The 22496-nt window shown below is 48.2% G+C and overlaps 1 protein-coding gene, 1 long non-coding RNA gene and 1 pseudogene across 4 annotated transcripts in view; 1 reads left to right on the top strand and 2 right to left on the bottom strand.

The window, feature by feature from the left end:
- exoc6b (exocyst complex component 6B) overlaps positions 1-22496 on the bottom strand; it is an 800313-nt gene that overhangs the window by 758886 nt on the left and 18931 nt on the right. The window contains exon 1 of one of the 3 annotated variants that reach the window (XM_072497738.1): positions 4390-4809. The exons of the other annotated variants lie outside the window; for them this stretch is intronic. Within the exon in view, the coding sequence (XP_072353839.1) occupies positions 4390-4430 (41 nt within the window). The 5' untranslated portion in view covers positions 4431-4809. Of the gene's footprint in view, positions 1-4389; positions 4810-22496 lie in introns of those variants that run through there. 3 annotated transcript variants of the gene reach the window in all.
- The window catches only part of LOC140409324 (uncharacterized), a 33292-nt gene continuing 13098 nt past the window's right edge, over positions 2303-22496 (top strand). The window contains exon 1 of the long non-coding RNA XR_011940322.1: positions 2303-2567. This is a non-coding gene — a long non-coding RNA (uncharacterized lncRNA). The remainder of the gene's footprint in view (positions 2568-22496) is intronic.
- Positions 8939-9422, bottom strand: LOC140408225 (histone H2A-like; annotated as a pseudogene).

The raw sequence follows: 22496 nt of genomic DNA, 5'->3' as shown, positions 1-22496 counted from the left end.
CGATCCTTTAAAACAGAGATGAGGAGGAATTTCTTCAACCAGAGGGTTGTGAATCTGTGGAACTCTTTGCCGCCGAAGGCTGTGGAGGCCAAATCACTGAGTGTCTTTAAGACAGAGATCGTTAGGTTCTTGATTAATAAGGGGTACTGGGGTTATGGGGAGAAGGCCGGAGTATGGGAATGAGAAAAATATCAGCCATGATTGAATGGCGGAGCAGACTCGAAGGGCCAAGTGGCCTAATTCTACTCCTATGTCTTATGTCTCATGGCTTCACTGTCACAAATATTTACTGCATTCATTAACGACATTGGTAATGGGACAAAAAGCCACAAATCTATATGTTCCACTGATTTGGATTTGTCGTGTACCAAGGTAGGGGCAGCACAGTGGCGCAGTGGTTAGCATTGCTGCCTCACGGCGCCGAGGTCCCAGGTTCGATCCCGGCTCTGGGTCACTGCCCGTGTGGAGTTTGCACATTCTCCCCGTGTTTGCGTGGGTTTCGCCCCCACAACCCAAAGATGTGCAGGGCGAGGTGGATTGGCCACTCTTAAATTGTCCATTAATTGGAAAAAATGAATTGGGTACTCTAAATTTAAGAAAATGTGTACCGACGTACATTGAAAAGGATTGTTCTGCATACAGTCCAGACACATCATTCCACACATGAAAAATATAGGGCATGCATAAATACACAATGTGAATACATAGACACAGACATCGGGTGAAGCATACGGAGTGCAGCACTACTCATTAGAGAAGATGAGTGGAGTGATCAGTTCCGTCCATAAGACGGTCAATTGGGAATCTGGGTAAGGGGCAGCACGGTGGCGCAGTGGTTAGCCCTGCTGCCTCACGGTGCCGAGGACCCGAGTTCGATCCTGGCCACCAGTCACTGTCCGTGTAGAGTTTGCACATTCTCCCCATGTTTGTGTTGCTCGCACCCCCACAACCTAAAGATGTGCAGACTAGGTGAATTGGCCACGCTAAATTGCCCCTTAATTGGAAAAAAAAAAAGGAATCTGGGGAAGAAGCTGTTTTTGAATCTGTTTGTGCGTGTTAGAACATAGAACATAGAACATTACAGCGCAGTACAGGCCCTTCGGCCCTCGATGTTGTGCCGACCTGTGAATCCACTCGACTCAGACTTTTGTATCTCCTGCCCGATGGAAAAAGTTGGAAGAGTAAGCCGGGTGAGAGTGATCTTGATTATCCTGTCCGCTTTCCCCAGGCAGCGGGAGGTGTCGACAGAGTCAATGAATGGGAGGCGGGATTGTGTGATGGACTGGGCTGTGTTCAAATAATGACACAAATATAAGTGTAGATAGAAGCATAAAGAGAAAGATCGTCTGAATCAGAAAAACTGTGCCAATAAGATTTCAATGTAGGCAAATGTGTGGTCATCCACTTCAACAAAAGATATAATAGGATTTTCTTAAATGGCGCAAAGCTGAAACCAGAGGCAGTCCAAAGAGAATTGAGGATCCATGCACACAAATAATTAAAATGTCATCAAAAGGTACAGAAAATAATCAAGCCCAACAGATGGCTGGTCTTCATATCTCGAGAACTAGAACACAAATGTATCAAGGTCATGTCTTAGTTAGGCCACACTCCGTACAGCCAGCAGTTGTGGGCACCACACCTTCGGAAGGATGTACTGGTTTTCAAAATTTACCAGTGTGATCAATGTAGGAATTTCAGATATATTTATTATATGTAGTTGATGCACTAAGGGGCAAAGGCCTGCATTAGTATGTGACTGCTACAGTCATAAGCGTAGTCTCTATTGTACTGTCAGGAGCTTGATTAGACGTGAAAGTTTGCGATCTCTGGCTCAAGAGTGCTTCGAGGCAGTTTAGAAGGAGCACCCAACCCATGCTATGGCTGCCCTGCACGTGAGTTTTGAGGAAAGTCTACTCCGTTCTGTGCCTGATCATGGAGTGCTTGATCCTGATCGTGCTTGATCCTGAAAATGCACATTAAAAACAGAAAGCTCTCCATTCACGAGCCTATTCGTTAGCTTGATCAGCACAAAATTCTACACAACTTAGAAATACAAATATTTTAACTTGCTCCAATACTCCCATGTCTGAAATGTTTCAGAATACTTTACGTAATCCTCTACTCTGTGAAAATAAACCTTGCACTGTGGCAAGAACATTTTGGCTCAGAACTACAAACAGTTGTAATTAATGACCCTGCTCATTTAAACTTGCAATTATTAATCCCTAGCCTGTAACTAATCTGGGAAAATGCTACATAGTAAAATGTAGGTGAAGGGCAAAGACTCAGGGTAGCTCTGTACCAAGGTTAAAAAATATACAAGAGAAGATAAATCAGGAAGTAACAGTTCCAGCAGATCCGGGATAGAGTGAGGCAGCTAAGATCTAATTTCCAGTTCTGAATCTGAGCCGGAGTTAAAGAACATGCATTAATAGAGAACCAGTGAACCTCCCGCAGCGCTTTCCAGCCAATGACGTACTTCTGAAATCTAGCCACTGTTCGAATTGAGGAGATGCAGCAGCCGGCTTGAGCACCACAAGGTCCCACAAGCAAGACGATGACAGGTAATCTGTTGTGAGGTTTTCTGAGGACTAATTATCATCCAAAATACCAGCAATAACTCCCCTGCTCCACTTCCCCCTGGGATTTGGTGGTGATGGTCGTTTGGGGGGGGGGGGGGGGGGGGGGGGGGGGGGGCCCTCCCTTGGTAGGGCACTGTCAAGACTCTGGGCTGAGGGCACTGGAGTGAAACTGGAGCTCAAAACGTTTAAAAGTGAATATGCTACCCAATGAGCCACAGCCGACGCCTGGCTCAAATAGCGAGAACACGTGCAGGAAGAAAACTGTGAAATTCACAGTAAGCAATTGCTAACCTAGGATTACCCCAAGAACATGAGAAATAGAAGGAGTATGCCAGAGAGCATACTGAGCCTGCTCCAACACTCAATTATTGCTGAACTCACACCTCAATGCTTTTATATTTGTTCATGGGATGTGGGCTGGAAGGGCATCACTAATTGCCCTTGAGGGGCAGTTAAGAGTCAACCACATTTCTGTGGATCAGGAGTCACGTGTAGGCCAGACCAGGTAATGACGGCAGATTTCCTCCCCTAAAGGACATTAGTGAACCAGATGGGTTTTTACCACAATCAGCAATGGTTTCATGGACTTTTAATTGCAGATTTTTTTTATTGAATTCAAATTTCACCATCTGCAGTGATGGGAATTGAACCCGGGATCCCAGAGCAGTACTCTGGGTCTTTGGATTGCTATTCCAGTGACAATACCACAATGCCACCGCCTCCCCAAATTTCCAACCTCATTCCAATATCCTTCAAATCGAGTGCCAAATATTCTATCCATCTCAGCCTTGAATAGACTCAATAACTGAGCATCACAATCCTATGATTGAAGAAATTTCTCCTCATCCGAGGCCAATATGGCCAGCCTGTTAACCCCCATCACTCCCCTTCTGGTCTCTCCAGTCAGGAGAAACAGCCTCTAGCAACTGCCAAAGAATTCCGATTCATTCTGTTCAATTCTGCCTCATCAGCGATCTCTGTCATCCAAGGAACCATTTTGTGAATCTTTGTTGCAACCCTCTTACAGTGAGAATATCCATCCTTAGGTTAAGACCACCAAACCTTTGCCAATACTCCAGGTGTAACCTCACCAAAATCTTGTATATGTCCTACACGGCTTCCTTACTCTTATCCTGAACCCCCCCCCCCTTGCAGTAAATTCAATATACCAATTGCCTTTCTCATTACTTGCTACACTTGCATGTTAACTTCACTGATTCACATACAAGATCCCCAACTCCTTCTGAATACAAACATTTACTTGTCTCTCAGATGTCAAACCCCACTCCAACCAATCCCAGCAAATGGAGACCAGAGCTCGGACTCCAGGTTGACTCTGGTGTAGATGAATGAGTGTGACAGCCACCACCCCACACACCCCAGCCCCCGCCAGGGAGTAGGAAGCTAAAAACCCTACCACTCTGCACCATAATGGGTATGACAATGGAAGGAGCTTGTTAGTCACTCTGCAAATTCATCCACAGCTTAATTTCATATTATTTTCTAAGGTAAAAGTGTAAGAATTACAAAAAACACAACACTTAAGATCTCTGGAATTAGGGTCAGGGAAATGTGCCCCGAAAGAAAGTCGGGCTCCACAGCAAGCAAGCAGCTTCACGATCTATGTGGGTTTCTCTCCCTGAAGCACAACGCTGCTATTCTGCACATCACTGGCCAAAAAAACTCAATTCCGACAAGCTGCAATCATACTCTCATCATTGCTGAGACAATCATTCAGAATGAAATTGCAGCAAAGTGCTCCTCCCGATAATAAATTACTTGGTAACAGAATGCTTGTACTTACCACCGAGGCATTTCCAGTGATCCAGTTCTATTGTACTCCATTTCACTCACATTAACTCACAATGAAGGCAGTTTCAAATTATATTACAATGCCTGCTGCTTTTCGATGTTGTCGCAAGGCAGCCGGTCATGGGTTATTTCGCTTACGCAGGCTGATGTTTATGATCATCCAATAAATTTCCAAGTCCTGTTTTGACTAGTTCAGGAAGCACACTGTCCTGACTCTGACGTTCCAAAAACATACACACACTGGCTGTTACTGTTCTCTCAGATACACTTTGCAACACATACAGGGAAGGTCACGAAAGCATGTCGGCTATGAGAGCTGAGGATTCGAAGAGCAGGCCAAACACAGTCCCATCTCATTTAACACAGCTCCCACGTAATACTGAACTGCCCTTGTCACGACTCGTGTCCTCAATTGGCAGGCACTGAGGAAATCATCGATATCAAGGGCGGCAAGCAGTTGACAATGGAGGCTGCAGAGCACCAGTACTAATAATATCAAACTGCAGTTTAATGCGCTTACATGCATGCAGAAAATGAATCATCGCCACTCACTCGGAGACGACATGACGGGTCACAGAGCCAACAAAAAAAAAGCCATATACGCCACAGGCAGTGACCCTCAACTCAGGAAGAGTGCATCATTGACTCTTGGTATGATACAGAACAGGAGGCTGGCCGTTCAGCCCCTGGGCCTGTGCCAGCTTTTTGAAAGAGTCAAGCCAATTCACCCCACTCCACTTTCTCCACAGCTTTGTAGATGTTTCCCTTCATGTATTTGTTCAATTTCCTTTTAAGTTACAATCAAATCCGTTCCCTCCAACCCTTTCAGAGAGTGCACTTCAGATACAACAGCTTGCTGTGTAAACTAAACAAAATCCTCATGTTGCCTCTTGTTCTGTGGTCAATCATCTTAAATGTGTCCTTTGCTTCGTGCCCCCTGTACCACTGGAAACTGCTGTGCTTGAATTACTCTATCAAAACACAAGCACATCATTGTTGTCAGATCTATATTTACCCCTGTTGAGTGTTGCTAGCTGCAGAGGTTGGGTAGGTGAATTAAGACCAGTGAAAAATGGGAACTTCAGAGACCTGATAAAAACTGCTCGCTGCCCTCAGGTAGATCATTGGTGCCTGCTCTTTAGGAAGGCAGTCAAAGTCATAGAAATAGAAGAGATTCACAAAGGGTAATTCCAGAGGGTTTTGTGACATGGACCTTCATAGATCTGCCGGATGCAAGGGGCCTAGTTAAGATAAGTCAGAAAAAAGTATTTCCACTAATCGGCGACCAATCTCAGATTACCATAAAGAGGAATGCAGGGAACAGCTCGGAATTATTCTGAAATTATTGCAGAGGGTCATTAGAATAAGCAAACCCTGGCTCGAAACAGTCGAGGAAGGAGAATTTATAACAGCTTTTAAAAATGAAATTAATAAATACTTAAGAATGAACATTTGTTTGATGGTACGGTAAAAGGTCAGTGGAATGGAACTAAGTGGATAGGATGATATGCAGCACAGAAGGAGGCCATTCGACACAGCTTGGTTGCCCTTGCTCTTTTGAAGAGCCACCCATATGGTCCCAATCCCCTTGCTCTTCAACCATAGCCCTGTAAATAGTTCCTTTTCAAATATGCTGTTGAATCGATATCCACCACCCTCTTGGACAGTGCATTTTCCATCATAAAGTCACGTTGCTTAAGAAAAAACTCTCATCTTTCCTCGCGTTAATAGAACATGATCCTTCTCTGCTAGAATGAGAAATACCCCATCCTCTCCAGTCTTTCCACACAACTCAAGTCCCCACCATCATCTGAGTAAATCTCCTCTGCGCCCTCCCGGGCTTAATTCAGAAAAGAGGCAGCCACGATGGGCTGAATGGCTTCTTCCTGAAATTCTACAATTCCGTTTAGAACGACACAGGCACGGAGCTGAGAAGGACCATCAGCAAGAATCACGTTTACAGGCACTAATAGTGCCTCTCGCACTCTGGTGTTGTTGGGCTTACTCTGCTTTTCACAGAAAGGGGACAAATTTCACAGTACCCGCAGTTCAGCTCCCACTTGAAGCCAGTGCGCAATATAGCACCCATGTGCACTTTTCAAACTGCTTCATTAAAAATGATCTGTTCACTCAGTCTTCTCAAGCTCTGAATTCCACTTTGCTGTTTTATTTATGCTGCTTAATCCAACTTCTTGGGCAAAAAAAAAAAGATTTAGAATTATCAGCAGTGGACAGCATACCAGTCTACGTTTGCTGAATTTGTTTATTAATCACTTTTGGCAGTTCTAGTTTGATGGTCAGACTGGGAGTGTGAGATATTCAAGCTGTCCCATTTCCACTTGTTTTACACTGGGTGACTGAACACCATGGAGTCCAGCAGTCTGTGAGGATCCACAATCGGCAGCTCCCAGGTCACAGAACACAGAGTGTGCAGTTCACCTGCTTTACAAGGGTAACAGCAACTAGGGTCCATTCTGTCTGCCCAACCAGATGTGGCAGCAATGTGAAAGCACTGTGACACCATCCAGTTCAAAATCCCTCCAAGCAAACATTGTCAATTTGCAGGCCTGTGGGAAAAGGCGGGGGGAGTGCGACTAGCACTTAGAGATCTGGCACAAACATAACTGGTCCAATGGCTTCCTCTGTGCCATCACCATTCTCTGATAATGTATTGCTACTGATGTCATCAGGTGTTGGGCTGAACGGGTCACCCAAGGCCAGAATGATCTGCAGCAAAGGCATTTGGTCAGCTTCCACGAACTATCAGGCTTTGTAATCTATCTGAGCAACATATTCCGCCCACCCACCCAAGATCACTCACTCAGACATTCAACAGCATACGAAACAGGAATAAGGAGCAGGTGCAGGACATTGGCCCCCTGAGCCCACACTGCCATTTGATCATATCATGGTTGACCTGATTGTAGTCTTAACTCCAACTTCCTGTCTGTCCCCCATAACCCTCGACTCCCTGCTCGATCAAAAATCTGTCCAATGCATTGAATATATTCAATGACCCTGCCTCCACTTTACTGGAGAAGAGAATTCCACTTTGGGGGGGCGGGCAGAAGCATCCCCTCAGCATCCACCCTGACAAGTCCCCTCAGGATCTTAGATGTTTCAATAAGGTCACCTCTCATTTTTCTAAACTCCAATGGACACAGGCCCAACCTCATCAGCTAACCCTTGCATCCCAGGAATCGGGCGTGGGGACCTTTTCTGAACTGCTTCCAATACAAGAACGTTCCTCCTTAAGTAAGGAAACCAAAACAGTACACAGTCCTCCACATGCAGTCTAACTGAGGCTCAGTACAGCTCAAGCAACCTCTTCTGTTAGGATCCCAGATGCGAACCCAACTATTTGCACTTTGCAAAACTGTGAGGAAATGTCACTGTCCCACAGGAGTGATAACACTGACCTACAGGTATCTTTTATGTTAAAACAAACTTTCATTTAAACACAGAATTAACCACATTAGCAGCAAAGAGATAGCTTTACAGTTAACAACTACAACAGTTAAGTAAAAGAGAAAATCTTACCTTACTTCCTCAAGCGCCTAAAGACTATCAAACTCCAGAACCTCGATGAACAAGGGCACCAGACACATGGGAACAACACCACCGGCAAGTTCCCCTCCATGTCTACACCATCCTGATTGGAACCATATCACCATTCCTTCACTATCATCAGATCAAAATACTGGAGCTCTCTTAAGCAGCACTGTGGATATACCAACATCACATGGACTGCTGCCGTTCGAGGCATTCATTACCGTCCATTACCACCTTCTCAAGGACAACTAGGAATGGGCAACAAATGATGCCCATATGAAAACAAATTTAATCATTTAAGCTATCGGCCACAATTAAAATCACAAACTAGTTTAAAGACTAAGCTAAAAAATTTGACCTATCCATGAAATAAAGTTGCCCCATTTTTCATACACATAACAAAGCATCAAACACTCCAGTTCAGGTACAGCACGGGGTTAGATACAGATAGAGTAAAGCTCCCTCTAACTGCCCATGTTACATGTTGCAAGGGAAGTTTCTCAAATATTGTCTATAATGTATCCTCAACATTAAGTCAGTAGCCTGTAGGAACTCTTGGCAAGAGTTCATGCTTATCATACCAAACAAAATATTTTATCCTCGGGATGTAAAAACTAGTCATTGAGACAATGCAACTCCTGGTATTGCATCTGTAAGGAAGCAAAATTCACGACCTGATGGGGTGGAGGAAACAGTCAATCGCAACTTTCATACAGGAATTGTATGAATACTTCAAGCATTAAAAAACATAAGCAAATGAGGAATGTTCGGTCCTCAAAAGTGACCTCCTTCTGTGCAGGATTATTTGATAATTCTATGGCGGAGACGATCAGACAAATTTTGATACTGAGCTACATAAAGAGATACGAGGACAGGTAGCTGAAAGTCTGGTCAAAGAGTTGTATTTTCAGGAGCAACTTGGGAAAGCAGGAGCTAGTTCATTAAAAAAGACAAAGATGTCCTGCTTTTTCAGTCTGCAAACCCATTTGTTAGCAAACACCAGAGAATTGGGAGAAAAAGGATGCCATTGTTTCACTGATCTGGATTTTTTTTCTCTCTATCTCTGCTACTCGGGCATAAACCTTGCTGAGGTGCTCATTTTTCTTGGGCAGCGACACAGCCTGGATGTTGGGCAGGATGTCGCCCTGGGTGATGGCAACCCCGCCCAGCAGCTTGTGGAGCTCCTCGCCATTGCAGATAGCGAGCTGCAGGTGGCAGGGGATGATGTGCGCCTTCTTGTTGACCCGGTCCATGTTGCCAGTCAGTTTGAGGAACTTGACGGTCCGGCACATCAGCACAGCGGACAGGTAGACGGGGCTCCCAGCACTCACCCGTTTGGCATAGTGACCCTTGCACACAGCCAGTGGATGCAGCCGACAGGGAACTGCAGACCTGCCCAGGAGGAGCGGGTCTTAGCCTTGGCATCGTAGCCTTGGCGCACCCTTTGCCCCCAGTTTTACCACAACCCGACATGTTGCTGATGTCAAAAAAGCTTCAAGTGCACAAGCATCTGGGCAATGTTAGATTTGACAATTCACTGAAGATCAATTGCACCTCAGCAAGTTCATACGGCTGAAGAAGTGCGAGCGGCTCATCAGTGATTCTTACTGGGCCATAAGGACCGGATACAAGAAAGCCAGTGTTCATTTTAAACGTAAAGAGAGATGTGACAGTGAGGGCTGAACTGTGAATACAAGTTGCTCAAATGTATCATTTCAATAGATTCCCTACAGTGCAGAAAGGGGCCATTCGGCCCAACAAGTCAGCACCGACACCCAATAATCTCACACATTGATCATGGCAAATCCACATAACATGCACATCTTTTGGGCTGTGGGAGGAAACTGAAGCATCCGGAGGAAACCCACGCAGACACGGGGAGAACGTACAAACACCACACATTGAAGGCTGGAATTGAACCCGGGTTCCTGGCCGTGAGGCAACAGTGCTAACCACTGTGCCACCATGTGGTTTTGCATAAGGCCGGTGTTTTGAGCTATCTGGTACCACCTCTGTTGGGCCCAGTATTCAGCCCGCCAAGCACTTTTGCACCAATGTCAATGGAAAATATTACAAAAGCAGTGTTTTGTTACTGGGTAGTTAGATATTCTCATTTCTTAAACAGTCCAGAGGGAGATGATTTGCTTCCACTTCAATTTGAAGGACTGAGATGGCTGATAAGTCCAATGCACAATCTGCAAGTTCTTATCTGAGCAGATGAAAGTGTCAAGTGAATAGGTTGGTTGGAGAATTGGGCAGTCTCCAAAGTCTCTACTTTGCCACTACATGTTCCTGACAAAGTCTCGCTGTGTTCAGTGACTTCAAAATTAATCTACTCCATCGTGGTTGTTTACAAGCCAGGGGCTTCCATTGAGCCAGCTTACATCTCTTCAGGAATTCCCTGATGACATCCTGCAGGCATTTTCACTGTCCTCTTCTGTCATGACTCAGTTCAGAGTAGAGCAATAGCTTCTGGAGAGTGGTGCCAGGCAGACAAAGGACATGTCCTGCCCAATGGAGCTGGTATTCATGCGTTTTGATGCTGGGCATGTCGGCTTGGGAGAGGATGCTACTGTTTGACTGCCCTCTTAGTCACCAAATCTGGAGGACTTTGCAAAGACACCATTGGTGGTACTTCACCAGTACTCTGAAGTGCTCCTCTCGGAGGTGTCCATGTCTCTGAAGCAATGAGGAACACTGTGATCGCTGCTGCCTGGAAAACCATTACCTTAGACTGGGGTTTGAGATCCTGGTCCTCAAATACTCTTTTCCTCAGTCTGTCAAAGGCTGAGCTCACACATTACAGGCAAGAATGAATTGTCAGCTCTGCTGGCCTTCGTTGAGAAGGTGCTCCCATGATGTGGAAATGATCCACATTTTCCAGGATCTCGCTGTCGATCTTTATTTTTTAATTTGTGGGAGGAGGTGTTGCGTTTTGAGAGCTGGTTGGAAGACGGACATAGTTTTCTGTGTGTTTCGCGAAAGGCCCATTTCAGTCTCTGAGTGAATGCACACAGAAGGGTCATCTACATGATGGAGCTCAACGACCAGGATTGGAGACTTTGCTTTTGGACTGAAGACAGTGTCGGTTGAAAAGTTTCCCATCTGTGGGTAGTTTGTTGCAGGTGAGGTGTGTTCTGAATATGTATTTCCAAGAACAGCAGGATTTTTAAAATTGGAAGGATATTGGAATTATTTGAACACTTTCTTGGGAAGCGAGCTGGGGGTTTTGATTTTCAAGGTGTTAAGCTCACTGTGAGAAAATTGCCTTTTCCTTTCCAGTCACTGGGTCAAATTCCTGGAGCCCCCTTCCTAACAGCAATGTGGTTGTACCTACACCACAGGGACTGCAGCAGTTCATAAAGGCAGCTCCCGACCACCTTCTCACGGGCAAATAGGGATGGCAATAAATGCTGTCCAAGCCAGCGGTGCCCAGATCCTATGATTGAATTTTTAAAATAAGTCACATGACTTCAGTTAAATGGCCAGCAAGGCACCCGAGGAGATATTTGTTTACTTGAACTTTAATTGGAAAAAAAACTGTTTTCAGGCTGTGCTTTTCTGGAAACCATCTGACTGAAATGGGTTTTTGTTCGAAATGAAATGAAATGAATGAATGAATGAAGTGAGTGAGTGAAGTGAGTGAAGTGAGTGAGTGAATGAAGTGAGTGAGTGAAGTGAGTGAATGAAGTGAGTGAGTGAAGTGAGTGCGAGTGCGAGTGTGAGTGAGTGAGCGAGTGAGCGAGTGAGCGAGCGTGCGTGAGTGAGCGAGAGAGTGAGCGAGCGAGTGTGAATGGAAATCAAAAGAAAGATGGCGCCGGAAAGAAGCGACTTCTTGCAGCCTGTGCCCAGCGTACCCTCTAATTCTATCTTTTACTCTCGTTCTATGCTTCTAAAACTTCATTCTAACTCTTTTGAACTCTCTCCCTACTGCCATCAGACTTTTGAATGGACCTACCTCGTATTAAGTTCTTTTCTTTACACCTTGCTATAACTGTAACATTATGTTCTGCAGTCTCTCCTTCCTTCCCCATGTACGGTATGCATTGTTTGTACAGCATGCAAGAAACAATACTTTTCACTGTATATTAATACATGTGACAATAATAAATCAATAATAAATGAATGAATGAAATGAATGAAAATCGCTTATTGTCACAAGTAGGCTTCAAATGAAGTTACTGTGAAAAGCCCCTAGTCACCACATTCCGGCGCCTGTTCAGGGGATTGAACCCGCGTTTCTGGCCTTGTTCTGCTTCACAAGCCAGCTGTTTAGCCCACTGTGCTAAACCAGCCCCAGTGCGTGTTTTTTGGACTCAGTTTTGGGAATAAACAGAACAGAAGTTTGCCCAACCTGCCATCTCCCTGCCTCAACAGAAATTCAGTGTAGTTATTAATACCCAGCTAGGTATCCTCATCTCAGTATAACTAGTCTGTATTTGGAAACCTGGGAAGCTGAGACGAGAGAGATTCCATGGATATTGATTTCACCCTACTCTCCTCCATACAAAAGCTTTTTTGGAAATAACTTCACATAACTACTGCGATCAGCAATCCCTTTTCGCACACAACACCAGATTGATTGCGTCAAAACCCTTCGAACTTCATCCTTTTTCATAAAATGTTCCCGTTGGCCAAAAGGTTTTTGTTCCCTTAAACCCCAATCGCCACAGAAACCCTATTTGTTTTGTTTTTGTGAGTGTTTGCACGCGTGCATGTGCATTGGAATTTAAAGGCGTATATAGTTACACTTCTGGATTACAAATTGCATGTTAACCAGTTTTTGCAACTTGTCATTATATATCAATAATCGAGTTTTTTGAAAGAAGCCTGGTTAAAATCTCTTTTATTCTGAGTCAAAAGTAATCAATCGGTCATTTTAATGAGTGAATGTCTACATTTACACTTATGGTGCGACATATGGATCCATGGGGCTGGAGAAACCGCACTCTCCTCCCATTCCAGTTGTAACAGATGCAGTGTTGCAGCGAGGAAGGTGGAGAAGTGGGTTGGTCTGATAACACCAACCTTGTCTGACCCCAGTCTTCACAGGGATAGGCTCTGTGATCTCGCTATTGGACAATTACAGCTTGCATATCTTTGTGGACTCAGCGGAAGATGGTGACAAATTCCAAGAGCCAAATTTGAGCAAGATACTTCATCAGACTACAAGGTTGGCAAAGTCAAATCTTTTTGGGATGTCGAAAAAGGCCATGTACAGAGGTTGGTGCTTTGCTTTGCACTTTTCTTGGATTTGCTGTGCAATGAAAAAGGGGCAGCACAGTGGTTAGCACTGCTGCCTCAGTGCCAGGGACCTGGGTTCATTTCTGACCTTGGGTTACTGTCTGTGTGGAGTCTTGCGGGGGTTTCCTCCGGGTGCTGCGATTTCTCCCACAGTCCAAAGATGGGCAACACGGTAGCACAGCAGTTAGCACTGTCGCTTCACAGTGCCAGGGACTCCGGTTCGATTCCTGGCTTGGGTCACTGTCTGTGTGGAGTCTCCACCCTCTCCCCGTATCTGCATGGGGTTCCTCTGGGTGCTCCGGTTTCCTCCCACAAATCCCGAAAGGCGTGCTTGTTAGGTGAAATGGACATTCAGTATTCTCCCTCAGTGTACCCGAACAGGCGCCTTAGTGTGGCAACTAGGGGATTTTCACACAAACTTCATTGCAGTGTTAATGTAAGCCTACTTGTGACACTAATAAAGATTATCATCATGTGCAGGTTAGATGCATTAGCCATGCCAAATCACCCCTTAGTATCCAGTGCAGACTCAATGGGTTGGATGGCCTCCTGCTGCACTGTAGGTATTCCATGGCTCCATGTCTGTCGTGCCTTTTGCTGGTTGAAACCACACTGTGACCCTAGAACGAGCTCTTCAGCCACTGGGGGAGGCAACTGAAGAAAAACAGGGAGACTCTGCAGCTCCCGCAGTCAGATTTATCACCCTTCTTGAATGATTCGAATATCTTGAAATATGATGAGTGTAAATTACCAAACGACCAAATATGTGGTTAGGTGGATTGGCCATGCTAAATTGCCCCTTGGTGACTAAATGTTAGGGGGGTTTATGGGGTTACGGGGATAGGACCTAAGAGGGTCGGTGCAGACTCAAAGGGACAAATGGCCTCTTTCTGCACTTTCTATGATTCTATGACGGCATTGGTAAAATTCAGAATTAACTTGAGGCTCAAGGTTCTATCACCACACACCCCATTTAGAAAGTGTGCATCAACACCATTTTACATTTGTCTTCAATTTAATTGGCAGTCTGCCACAGCAACCACTTGGTTGCAGATTATGTCCTTAGTTCGAGAAACCAAAAAAGACACACTAGGAAAAATGAGCTGTTGCAATTAGTCACCAAATTGTTACAACACAGGCCACTCAGCCCATCATGTCTCCAATCATTGCATCGAGAGCAATGGTTCTCCGAATGAGCAATTCATCGAGTGCCATTCCCCCACCTTCTCCCCATAAACCTGCACATTCATCCTTTTTAAATAACAGGCCAATTTCCTTATGAACTCGATTGAATCTGCCTCCACTACACACTCAGGCACTGCACTCCAGACCTGAACCAGACTTTTCCTTGTGTCGTTTCTGCTTCTTTGACCCTCCCTCATGAGTTTGAATATCTCCATCAAATCTCATTCAGGCTTCTCTTTGTCAAATAAAACAGTTTCAAACAATCTATCTTCATACCCACAGTTTCTCATCCCTGGAACCATTCTCATGAATCTTTCCTGCACTCTCTCCAATGGCTGCATGTCTTTCCTAAAGAATTGGACGGAATACTCCAGAGGAGGCCGAAGTAGTTAATTAGGGAGGGAGGGAGGGGGAGAAAGAGAGAGAGAGAGAGAGAGAGAGAGAGAGAGATACACCATGATCTCAATGAATGGCAGAGCAGCCTTCAGAGACCAAATGGCCTATTCCTATTTATGTCCTGGTTAATGACAATGAACTGAGTTGATCTCCATCTCTGACGTGTACTGAATCACTTGATTGCGGTCAAAGGAGCAATGTAGAGTGGGGGAGTGAACAAATGTGGGTTTTAAGGAGGGTCCGAAAGGAGAGAGAGGTGGCGGGGTTAATGTGGTGAGTCCTAGACGAGGTCAAGATGGTCAAACGCACGGACATCGATCATGGCACAAAGAGAAAGGAACACACACAAAGCCAGAGCTCAAAGAACGGAGAGTTCAAAGAGGGTTTAAGGACTGGAGGTTACATAGGTCAGGAGATTCGAGGTTATGAAGAGATCTAAATATAATAATTTTGTTGAAAGTGTAGGGTGACTGTGAGCAAGGGAGATCAGTGAGGACAAGGTGGGCGACAGGAGTTAGAATGAGAGAGAATGGGGGCCAGCCAACAGAGAATTGGACTAGTCAAGTCTGGAGGGGACATAGACATGTATGAAGTTTCAGCATCAAATGGATTGAGGCAGGATTGGAGGCCAGCAACATCACAACAGTGGAAGTAGGCAGTGTTTGTTGTTTTCTTTTAATTTAGCGTACCCAATTCTTTTTTTCCTATTAAGGGGCAATTTAGTGTGGCCATTCTATCTACGCTGCACATGTTTGGGTTTGTGGGGGTGAGACACACGCAGACACTGAGAGAATGTGCAAACTCCACATGGACTGTGTTCCAGGGCTGGGATCGAACCTGGGCCCTCGGCACGATGAGGCAAGTTTTGCTTGTTAACGTGTGGTCGGTTGAGCAGAACACCAAGGTTATAAAGGGTCTGACTCAGCCTGAAGACAGTTGACTGGGAGGTGGTGCAGTTGATGGCAAGGATAGAGATCATTGGGGAGGGGAGGGGGAAATTGCACCTCATCCAAGGCTGATCAGTCAAACAGTCAAACAACTCAAGAGGCATGGAGGGTCAAGAGGGGTGTGCCATCAGTGTAAACAGATAGTAGACATATGGCATCTGTCAGGGAAGACAAAATAAGTTAGGGTGCCTGTTTCTTACTGCTATCTTGGATCCGTTCATTGACATCTCGATTTATTCATTTACAGGCTGGCAGTAGGATACAATCGAGTGGTTTGCTCAGCCATTTCAGAGGGCAGTTAAGAGTCAACCAAATTATAGTTCTCCCATTCACATTGGTAGACTACACTTCCGACCCAGTGATATTAGCGTATTGTCAAATCACGAAGAAGCTCCTCTGAAAAAAACAACCTGTATTGGTTCCTAAAGAGCCCCCTTGTGATAACGGTCCCTAGTGGCTGATTCTGAACGGTCCTCTAAAATGGCATAGCAAGCCACTTTGTTAAAAGTAATGAATACTGACACTGACAGCAGCACCAACATCACACGCATATTCATATTGGTTCCTCAAAAAAAAAATCCTCTACATTGGGGAGACCAATTGCTGGATGACCACTTTGCAGAACACCTACATCGGTGTGATCCCCAGCTTTCTGTCATTTTAATTGTCCACACTGCTCCCACCCTGACTTTTCTTCTTTTTTAAAAAATGTTTATTCAAATTTTCCAACAAAATTTTTAACAAACCCCCTCCCCCGCCCCCCCCCAATAACAAAAAGAAAGAAACACAAACACAAGTCAAAAATTATCCAAAACGTTTACATTGGGTTTCCCCATATACAGTAACCCCCCATATGACATTCAACGGTACCCGTAGGCAAGCCCCCCCCCCACCCACCCGAATTCCCCCCCCCAAAAGAGACCCCCCCCCTCCCCCCCACCCTTGGGTTGCTGCTGCTGCTGACCTCCTCCTAACGCTCCGCGAGATAGTCTAGGAACGGTTGCCACCGCCTGAAGAACCCCTGCACAGACCCTCGTAAGGCAAACTTTATCCTCTCCAGCTTAATGAACTCTGCCATGTCATTTATCCAGGCTTCCAGGCTGGGGGGCTTCGCGTCCTTCCATAATAGCAAGATCCTCCGCCGGGCTACCAGGGACGCAAAGGCCAGGATACCTGCCTCTTTCGCCTCCTGCACTCCCGGCTCATCCGTTACCCCAAATAATGCCAACCCCCAACTCGGCTTGACCTAAACTTTCACCACCTTGGACATAGTCCTCGCAAAACCCCTCCAAAACCCATCCAGTGCGGGGCACGACCAGAACACGTGGACGTGATTCACTGGGCTTCCCGAACACCTCCCACATCTATCCTCCACCCCAAAGAACCTACTCAACCTCGCCCCTGTCATATGCGCTCTGTGAGTAACCTTGAATTGTATTAGGCTGAGCCTGGAGCAAGAGGAGGAAGAATTAACCCTGCTCAGGGCATCAGCCCACAGACCCTTATCTATCTCCTCCCCAAGCCCCTCCTCCCACTTGCCCTTTAACCCTTCTACCAAGGCCTTCTCCTCTTCTTTCAGCTCCTGGTAGATCGCCAAAACCCTGCCTTCTCCAACCCATACACCCGAAGTCACCCTGTCCTGAGTCCCCTGTGCCGGGAGCAGCGGGTATTCCCCCACCTGCTGCCTCTCAAACGTCCTCACTTGCATACACCTGAAAGCATTTCCCGGGGGTAACCCAAACTTCTCCTCCAGCGCCCCCAGGCTCGCAAACATCCCATCTATAAACAGGTCCCCCATTCTTCTAATTCCTGCCCGATGCCAGCTCCAAAATCCCCCATCCATCCTTCCCGGGACGAACCGATGGTTCTCCCGAATCGGGGACCAAACCGAGGCTCCCACCTCTCCCCTGTGTCGTCTCCACTGCCCCCAGTTCTTCAACGTCGCCACCACCACCGGACTCGTGGTGTACCTTGTCGGCGAGAGCGGCAGCGGTGCCGTCGCCAGCGCCCTCAGGCTCGTGCCCACACAGGACGCCATCTCCAACCTCTTCCACGCCGCCCCCTCTCCCTCCATTACCCACTTACGGATCATCACCACATTGGCAGCCCAATAATAGCCGCACAGATTCGGCAGAGCCAGCTCTCCCTGTCCCTACTACGCTCCAGAAACACTCTCTTCACCCTCGGGGTTTTATTTGCCCACACAAAATCCATGATACTCCTACCTACCCGTTTAAAAAAGGCCTTGGGAATCATAATGGGAAGGCACTGGAACACAAAGAGAAACCTCGGGAAGACCATCATTTTAACCGACTGCACCCTGCTCGCTAGCGAGAGCGGCAGCACATCCCATCTTTTGAAATTCTCCTCCATCTGCTCCACCAACCGCGTCAAATTGAGTTTGTGCAGGGCCCCCCAAGTCCCAGCCATCTGGATCCCTAAGTACCGAAAGCTCCTTTCCGCCCTCTTCAACGGCAGGTCGTCTATCCCCCTTCCCTGGTCCCCTGGATGCACCACAAAGAGCTCACTTTTCCCTACATTGAGCTTATACCCCGAGAAGTCCCCAAACTCACGTAGGATCCGCATGACCTCCGCCATCCCCTCCACTGGATATGCCACATACAGCAACAGGTCATCCGCATACAGCGACACCCGATGTTCCTCTCCCCCTCGGACCAGTCCCCTCCATTTCCTGGACTCCCATAGTGCCATGGCCAGAGGCTCAATTGCCAATGCAAACAGCAAGGGGGACAGGGGGCACCCCTGCCTCGTCCCTCGGTACAGCCGAAAGTACTCAGACCTCCGCCGATTCGTAGCCACACTCGCCACCGGGGCTCTATATAACAATCTGACCAAGCTGACGAACCCCTCCCCAAACCCAAACCTCCGCAGCACTTACCAAAGATACTCCCACTCCATCCGGTCGAAGGCCTTCTCCGCGTCCATAGCTGCCACTACCTCCGCTTCTCCCTCCACCGAGGGCATCATAATCACATTGAGGAGCCTCCGCACATTAGTGTTTAGCTGCCTGCCCTTTACAAATCCCGTCTGGTCCTCATGAATCACCCCCGGGACACAGTCCTCAATTCTCGTAGCCAGCACTTTTGCCAGCAACTTAGCATCCACATTGAGGAGCGAGATCGGTCTATACGACCCACACTGCAGTGGGTCCTTGTCCCGCTTCAGGATCAGAGATATCAGCGCCCCGGACATTGTCGGGGGCAAGGTCCCCCCCCTCCCTTGCCTTATTGAATGTCCTCACTAGCAACGGGCCTAGCAGGTCCACGTATTTCCTGTAAAACTCGACCGGGAACCCATCTGGCCCCGGGGCCTTCCCCGCCTGCATGCTCCCCAATCCTTTAACCAGCTCCTCCAGCCCAATTGGCACCCCCAAACCAGCCACCTCCTGCTCCTCCACCCTCGGGAACCTCAGCTGATCCAAGTCGCATCCCCTCTTCCCCGCTGGGGGCTCAGATCTGTACAGATCCCCATAGAAGTCCCTAAATACCTCATTTATTCTCACCGCACCGTATTCCCCCCACTATCCTTAACTCCACCTATCTCCCTCGCTGCCTCCCTCTTACGAAGCTGGTGTGCCAGCATCCGATTCGCCTTCTCCCCATACTCATACGTCACCCCCTGCGCTTTCCTCCACTGTGCCTCTGCTTTCCCTGTGGTCAACAGGTCGAACTCCGTCTGGAGGTTCCGCCGCTCCCTGACTAGTCCCTCCTCGGGGGCCTCTACTTATCTCCTGTCCACCCTTAAGATCTCCCCCACCAACCTCTCCCTCTCCCTGCTCTCTCTCTTCTCCCTGTGGGGCCTTATGGAGATTAGCTCTCCCCTGACCACCGCCTTCAGCACCTCCCAGACTACCCCCACCTGCACCTCCCCGTTGTCATTGGCCTCCAAATATCTTTCAATGCACCCCCGCACCCCTCCTCATCCGCCAATAATCCCACATCTAGACGCCACAGCGGGCGCTGGTCCCTCTCCTCTCCTAACTCCAGCTCCACCCAGTGCGGGGCGTGGTCTGAGATGGCTATGGCCGAATACTCCGTTCCCTCCACTTTCGGGATTAGTGCCCTACTCAAAATAACAAAATCTATCCGGGAGTAGGCTCTATGGACGCGAGAAAAGAATGAAAATTCCCTGGCCTGGGGCCTGACAAACCTCCATGGATCCACTCCCCCAATCTGGTCCATAAACCCCCTAAGCACCTTGGCCGCAGCCGGCCTCTTACCCGTCCTGGACCTAGGGCGATCCAGTGCTGGGTCCAGCACAGTGTTGAAATCCGCCCCCCATTATCAAGCTTCCTACCTCCAGGTCCGGAATCCGACCCAGCATGCGTTTCATAAATCCGGCATCATCCCAGTTCGGGGCATATACGTTTACCAGTACCACCCGCACCCCCTGCAACCTACCGCTCACCATCACATATCGACCTCCATTATCCACTAAAATATTCACTGCCTCAAACGACACCCGCTTCCCCACCAGTATTGCAACCCCTCTGTTCTTCGCATCCAGCCCTGAATGGAATACCTGTCCTACCCATCCCTTTCTCAGCCTAACCTGATCTGCCACCTTCAGATGTGTCTCCTGGAGCATAACCACGTCTGCCTTCAGTCCCTTTAAGTGCACGAACAGCCGGGCCATCTTGACCGGCCCGTTCAGGCCCCTCAGATCCCAAGTTATCAGCTGGATTGGGGGGCTGCTCACCACCGCCGCCGCCCCCCCCGCCCACCCCAGCCCCCCCCCCCCCCCCCCCCCCCCCCACCCCAGCCCCCCGCCCCCCCCCCAGACTAGCCATCTCCTTTTCTAGGAGTTCCCCAGACGGCGGACCCCCGCCCCGACCACCTCTCCTACTTCCAGCTCCCCCTTGGCCAATGCAGCAGCAACCCTATACCCCCCTCTCCCCCGGCTAGATCCACATCTAGCCCTTTTGCTCCCCCCATAACACTCCCGTAAGTCAGCTGACTCCTGCTGACCCCGGCCTCTCCCGCCATTCCATCGACCCCCTCCAGTGTGAGAATCCCCCCTCCCCCTCCCTGGCAGTCAGTGTGCGCTCCTCTCCAGCACCGCCCATTCCCCCCCCCCCCCCCCCCCCCCCCCCGCCCCCACCCCGTCCTTCCCTAGCGTGGGAAAAAGCCCGCGCTTTCCTGAGCCTGCCCTGCCCCCTCTGGCGCAGCTCCTTTTGCGGCCTTACCCCAATTCTCCATCCCTGGGCCTCCACTCCACTCTTCCTTCGTGGGGGTCTGCCCCTCCAACACCGACGCCCACACTCTCCCACAGTCTCCCCATCAAATCCCTTCACCCATCCCCATGCAGCACCCAAACCAGAGGAACATTCCCTAAACGTAATAAACACCATATACACAGTAAACATTCCCCCACAACAAACCCTCAATTTGAGTCCAACTTTTCAGTCCGTATAAAGCTCCATGCCTCATCAGGCGTTTCAAAATAGTGGTGCCGAACCTGGAACGTGACCCACAATCGCGCTGGCTGCAGCATACCGAACTTCACCCCCTTTCGATGGAGCACCGCCTTCGCCCGATTGAAACCAGCTCTCTTCTTAGCCACCTCTGCACTCCAGTCCTGGTAGATTCGGATCTCTGTGTTCTCCCACATACTGCTCCACTCTTTCTTGGCCCATCTCAGGACACTCTCTCTGTCCATAAAGCGGTGAAACCTCACCACTACAGCCCTTGGCGGCTCGTTGGCCTTGGGTCTCCTTGCTAGGACCCGGTGAGCCCCATCTAGCTCCAGAGGCCTCGGGAATCCCGCGCCCATCAGCGAATTGAGCATCGTGCTCACATATGCCCCAGCATCGGGCCCCTCCACTCCTTCGGGGAGACCCGGAATCCAAAGATTCTTCCTCCTCGACCTCTTCTCCAGGTCCTCAAATCTTTCCGCCCACCTCTTGTGCAGCGCCTCTTGCGCCTCCACCTTCACCGCCAGGCCCAAGATCTCGTCCTCATTCTCCGAGGTTTTTTGCCGCACCTCCCGGATCGCCGCCACTTGGGCCTTCTGGGTCTCCACTAGCTTCTCAATCGCCGCCTTCATTGGCGCCAGCATTTCGGTTTTCAGCTCCTCAAAGCAGCGTCTAAGAAACCCCGCTGCTCCTGCGACCACTGCGCCCATGCTGCTTGGTCTCCACCCGCCGCCATCTTGTTTTTTTCTCCCTCTCACTTTTCGCTGCTCCAAGATCACTTTTTTCACCGCTCCACTCCTGGTCCAATCCATATAATGTCGGGGGGACCTTGCTGTCACCTTCCCACACTGGAAGCCGTCGAACAATTGCCGTTGGGGCCCCTCTAGAGAGCCCAAAAGTCCGTTCCCGGCGGGAGCTGCCGAACGTGTGACCTACCTAGGCATAGCCGCAATCAGAAGTTCCCACCCTGACTTTTATGTCCTTGGCTTGTAACAGCATCACTGAAGCTCAACGTAAGCTCAAGGGGCAGTATCTCATCCTTCGGTTGGGCATTTTGTTACCTTCGGAGGAATGAGGAAATAAGAACATTACAAATGGTTATGGATAGGTTAGGTGAGTGGGCCAAAATGTGGCAGATGGAGTTTAACTTGGTAAGTGTGAGGTTATCCATTTTGATCGGGAAAACGGAATGGCAACTTATTATCTTCAGGGTGCTCCGGTGCAGAGGGAGCTGGGTGTCCTCGGGCACGATTCACAGAAAACTAGCAGACAGGTTCAGCAGATAATAAAGAAAGCAAATGGAATGTTGGAAGTTATAGCTGAAGGAATAGATTAAGGAAG

The sequence above is a fragment of the Scyliorhinus torazame genome, chromosome 3 (genome assembly GCF_047496885.1).
Source record: "Scyliorhinus torazame isolate Kashiwa2021f chromosome 3, sScyTor2.1, whole genome shotgun sequence".
Lineage (NCBI taxonomy): Eukaryota > Metazoa > Chordata > Chondrichthyes > Carcharhiniformes > Scyliorhinidae > Scyliorhinus > Scyliorhinus torazame.
Note: the sequence above shows the minus strand (reverse complement) of the source record. Positions and strands in the feature narration are given on the sequence as shown.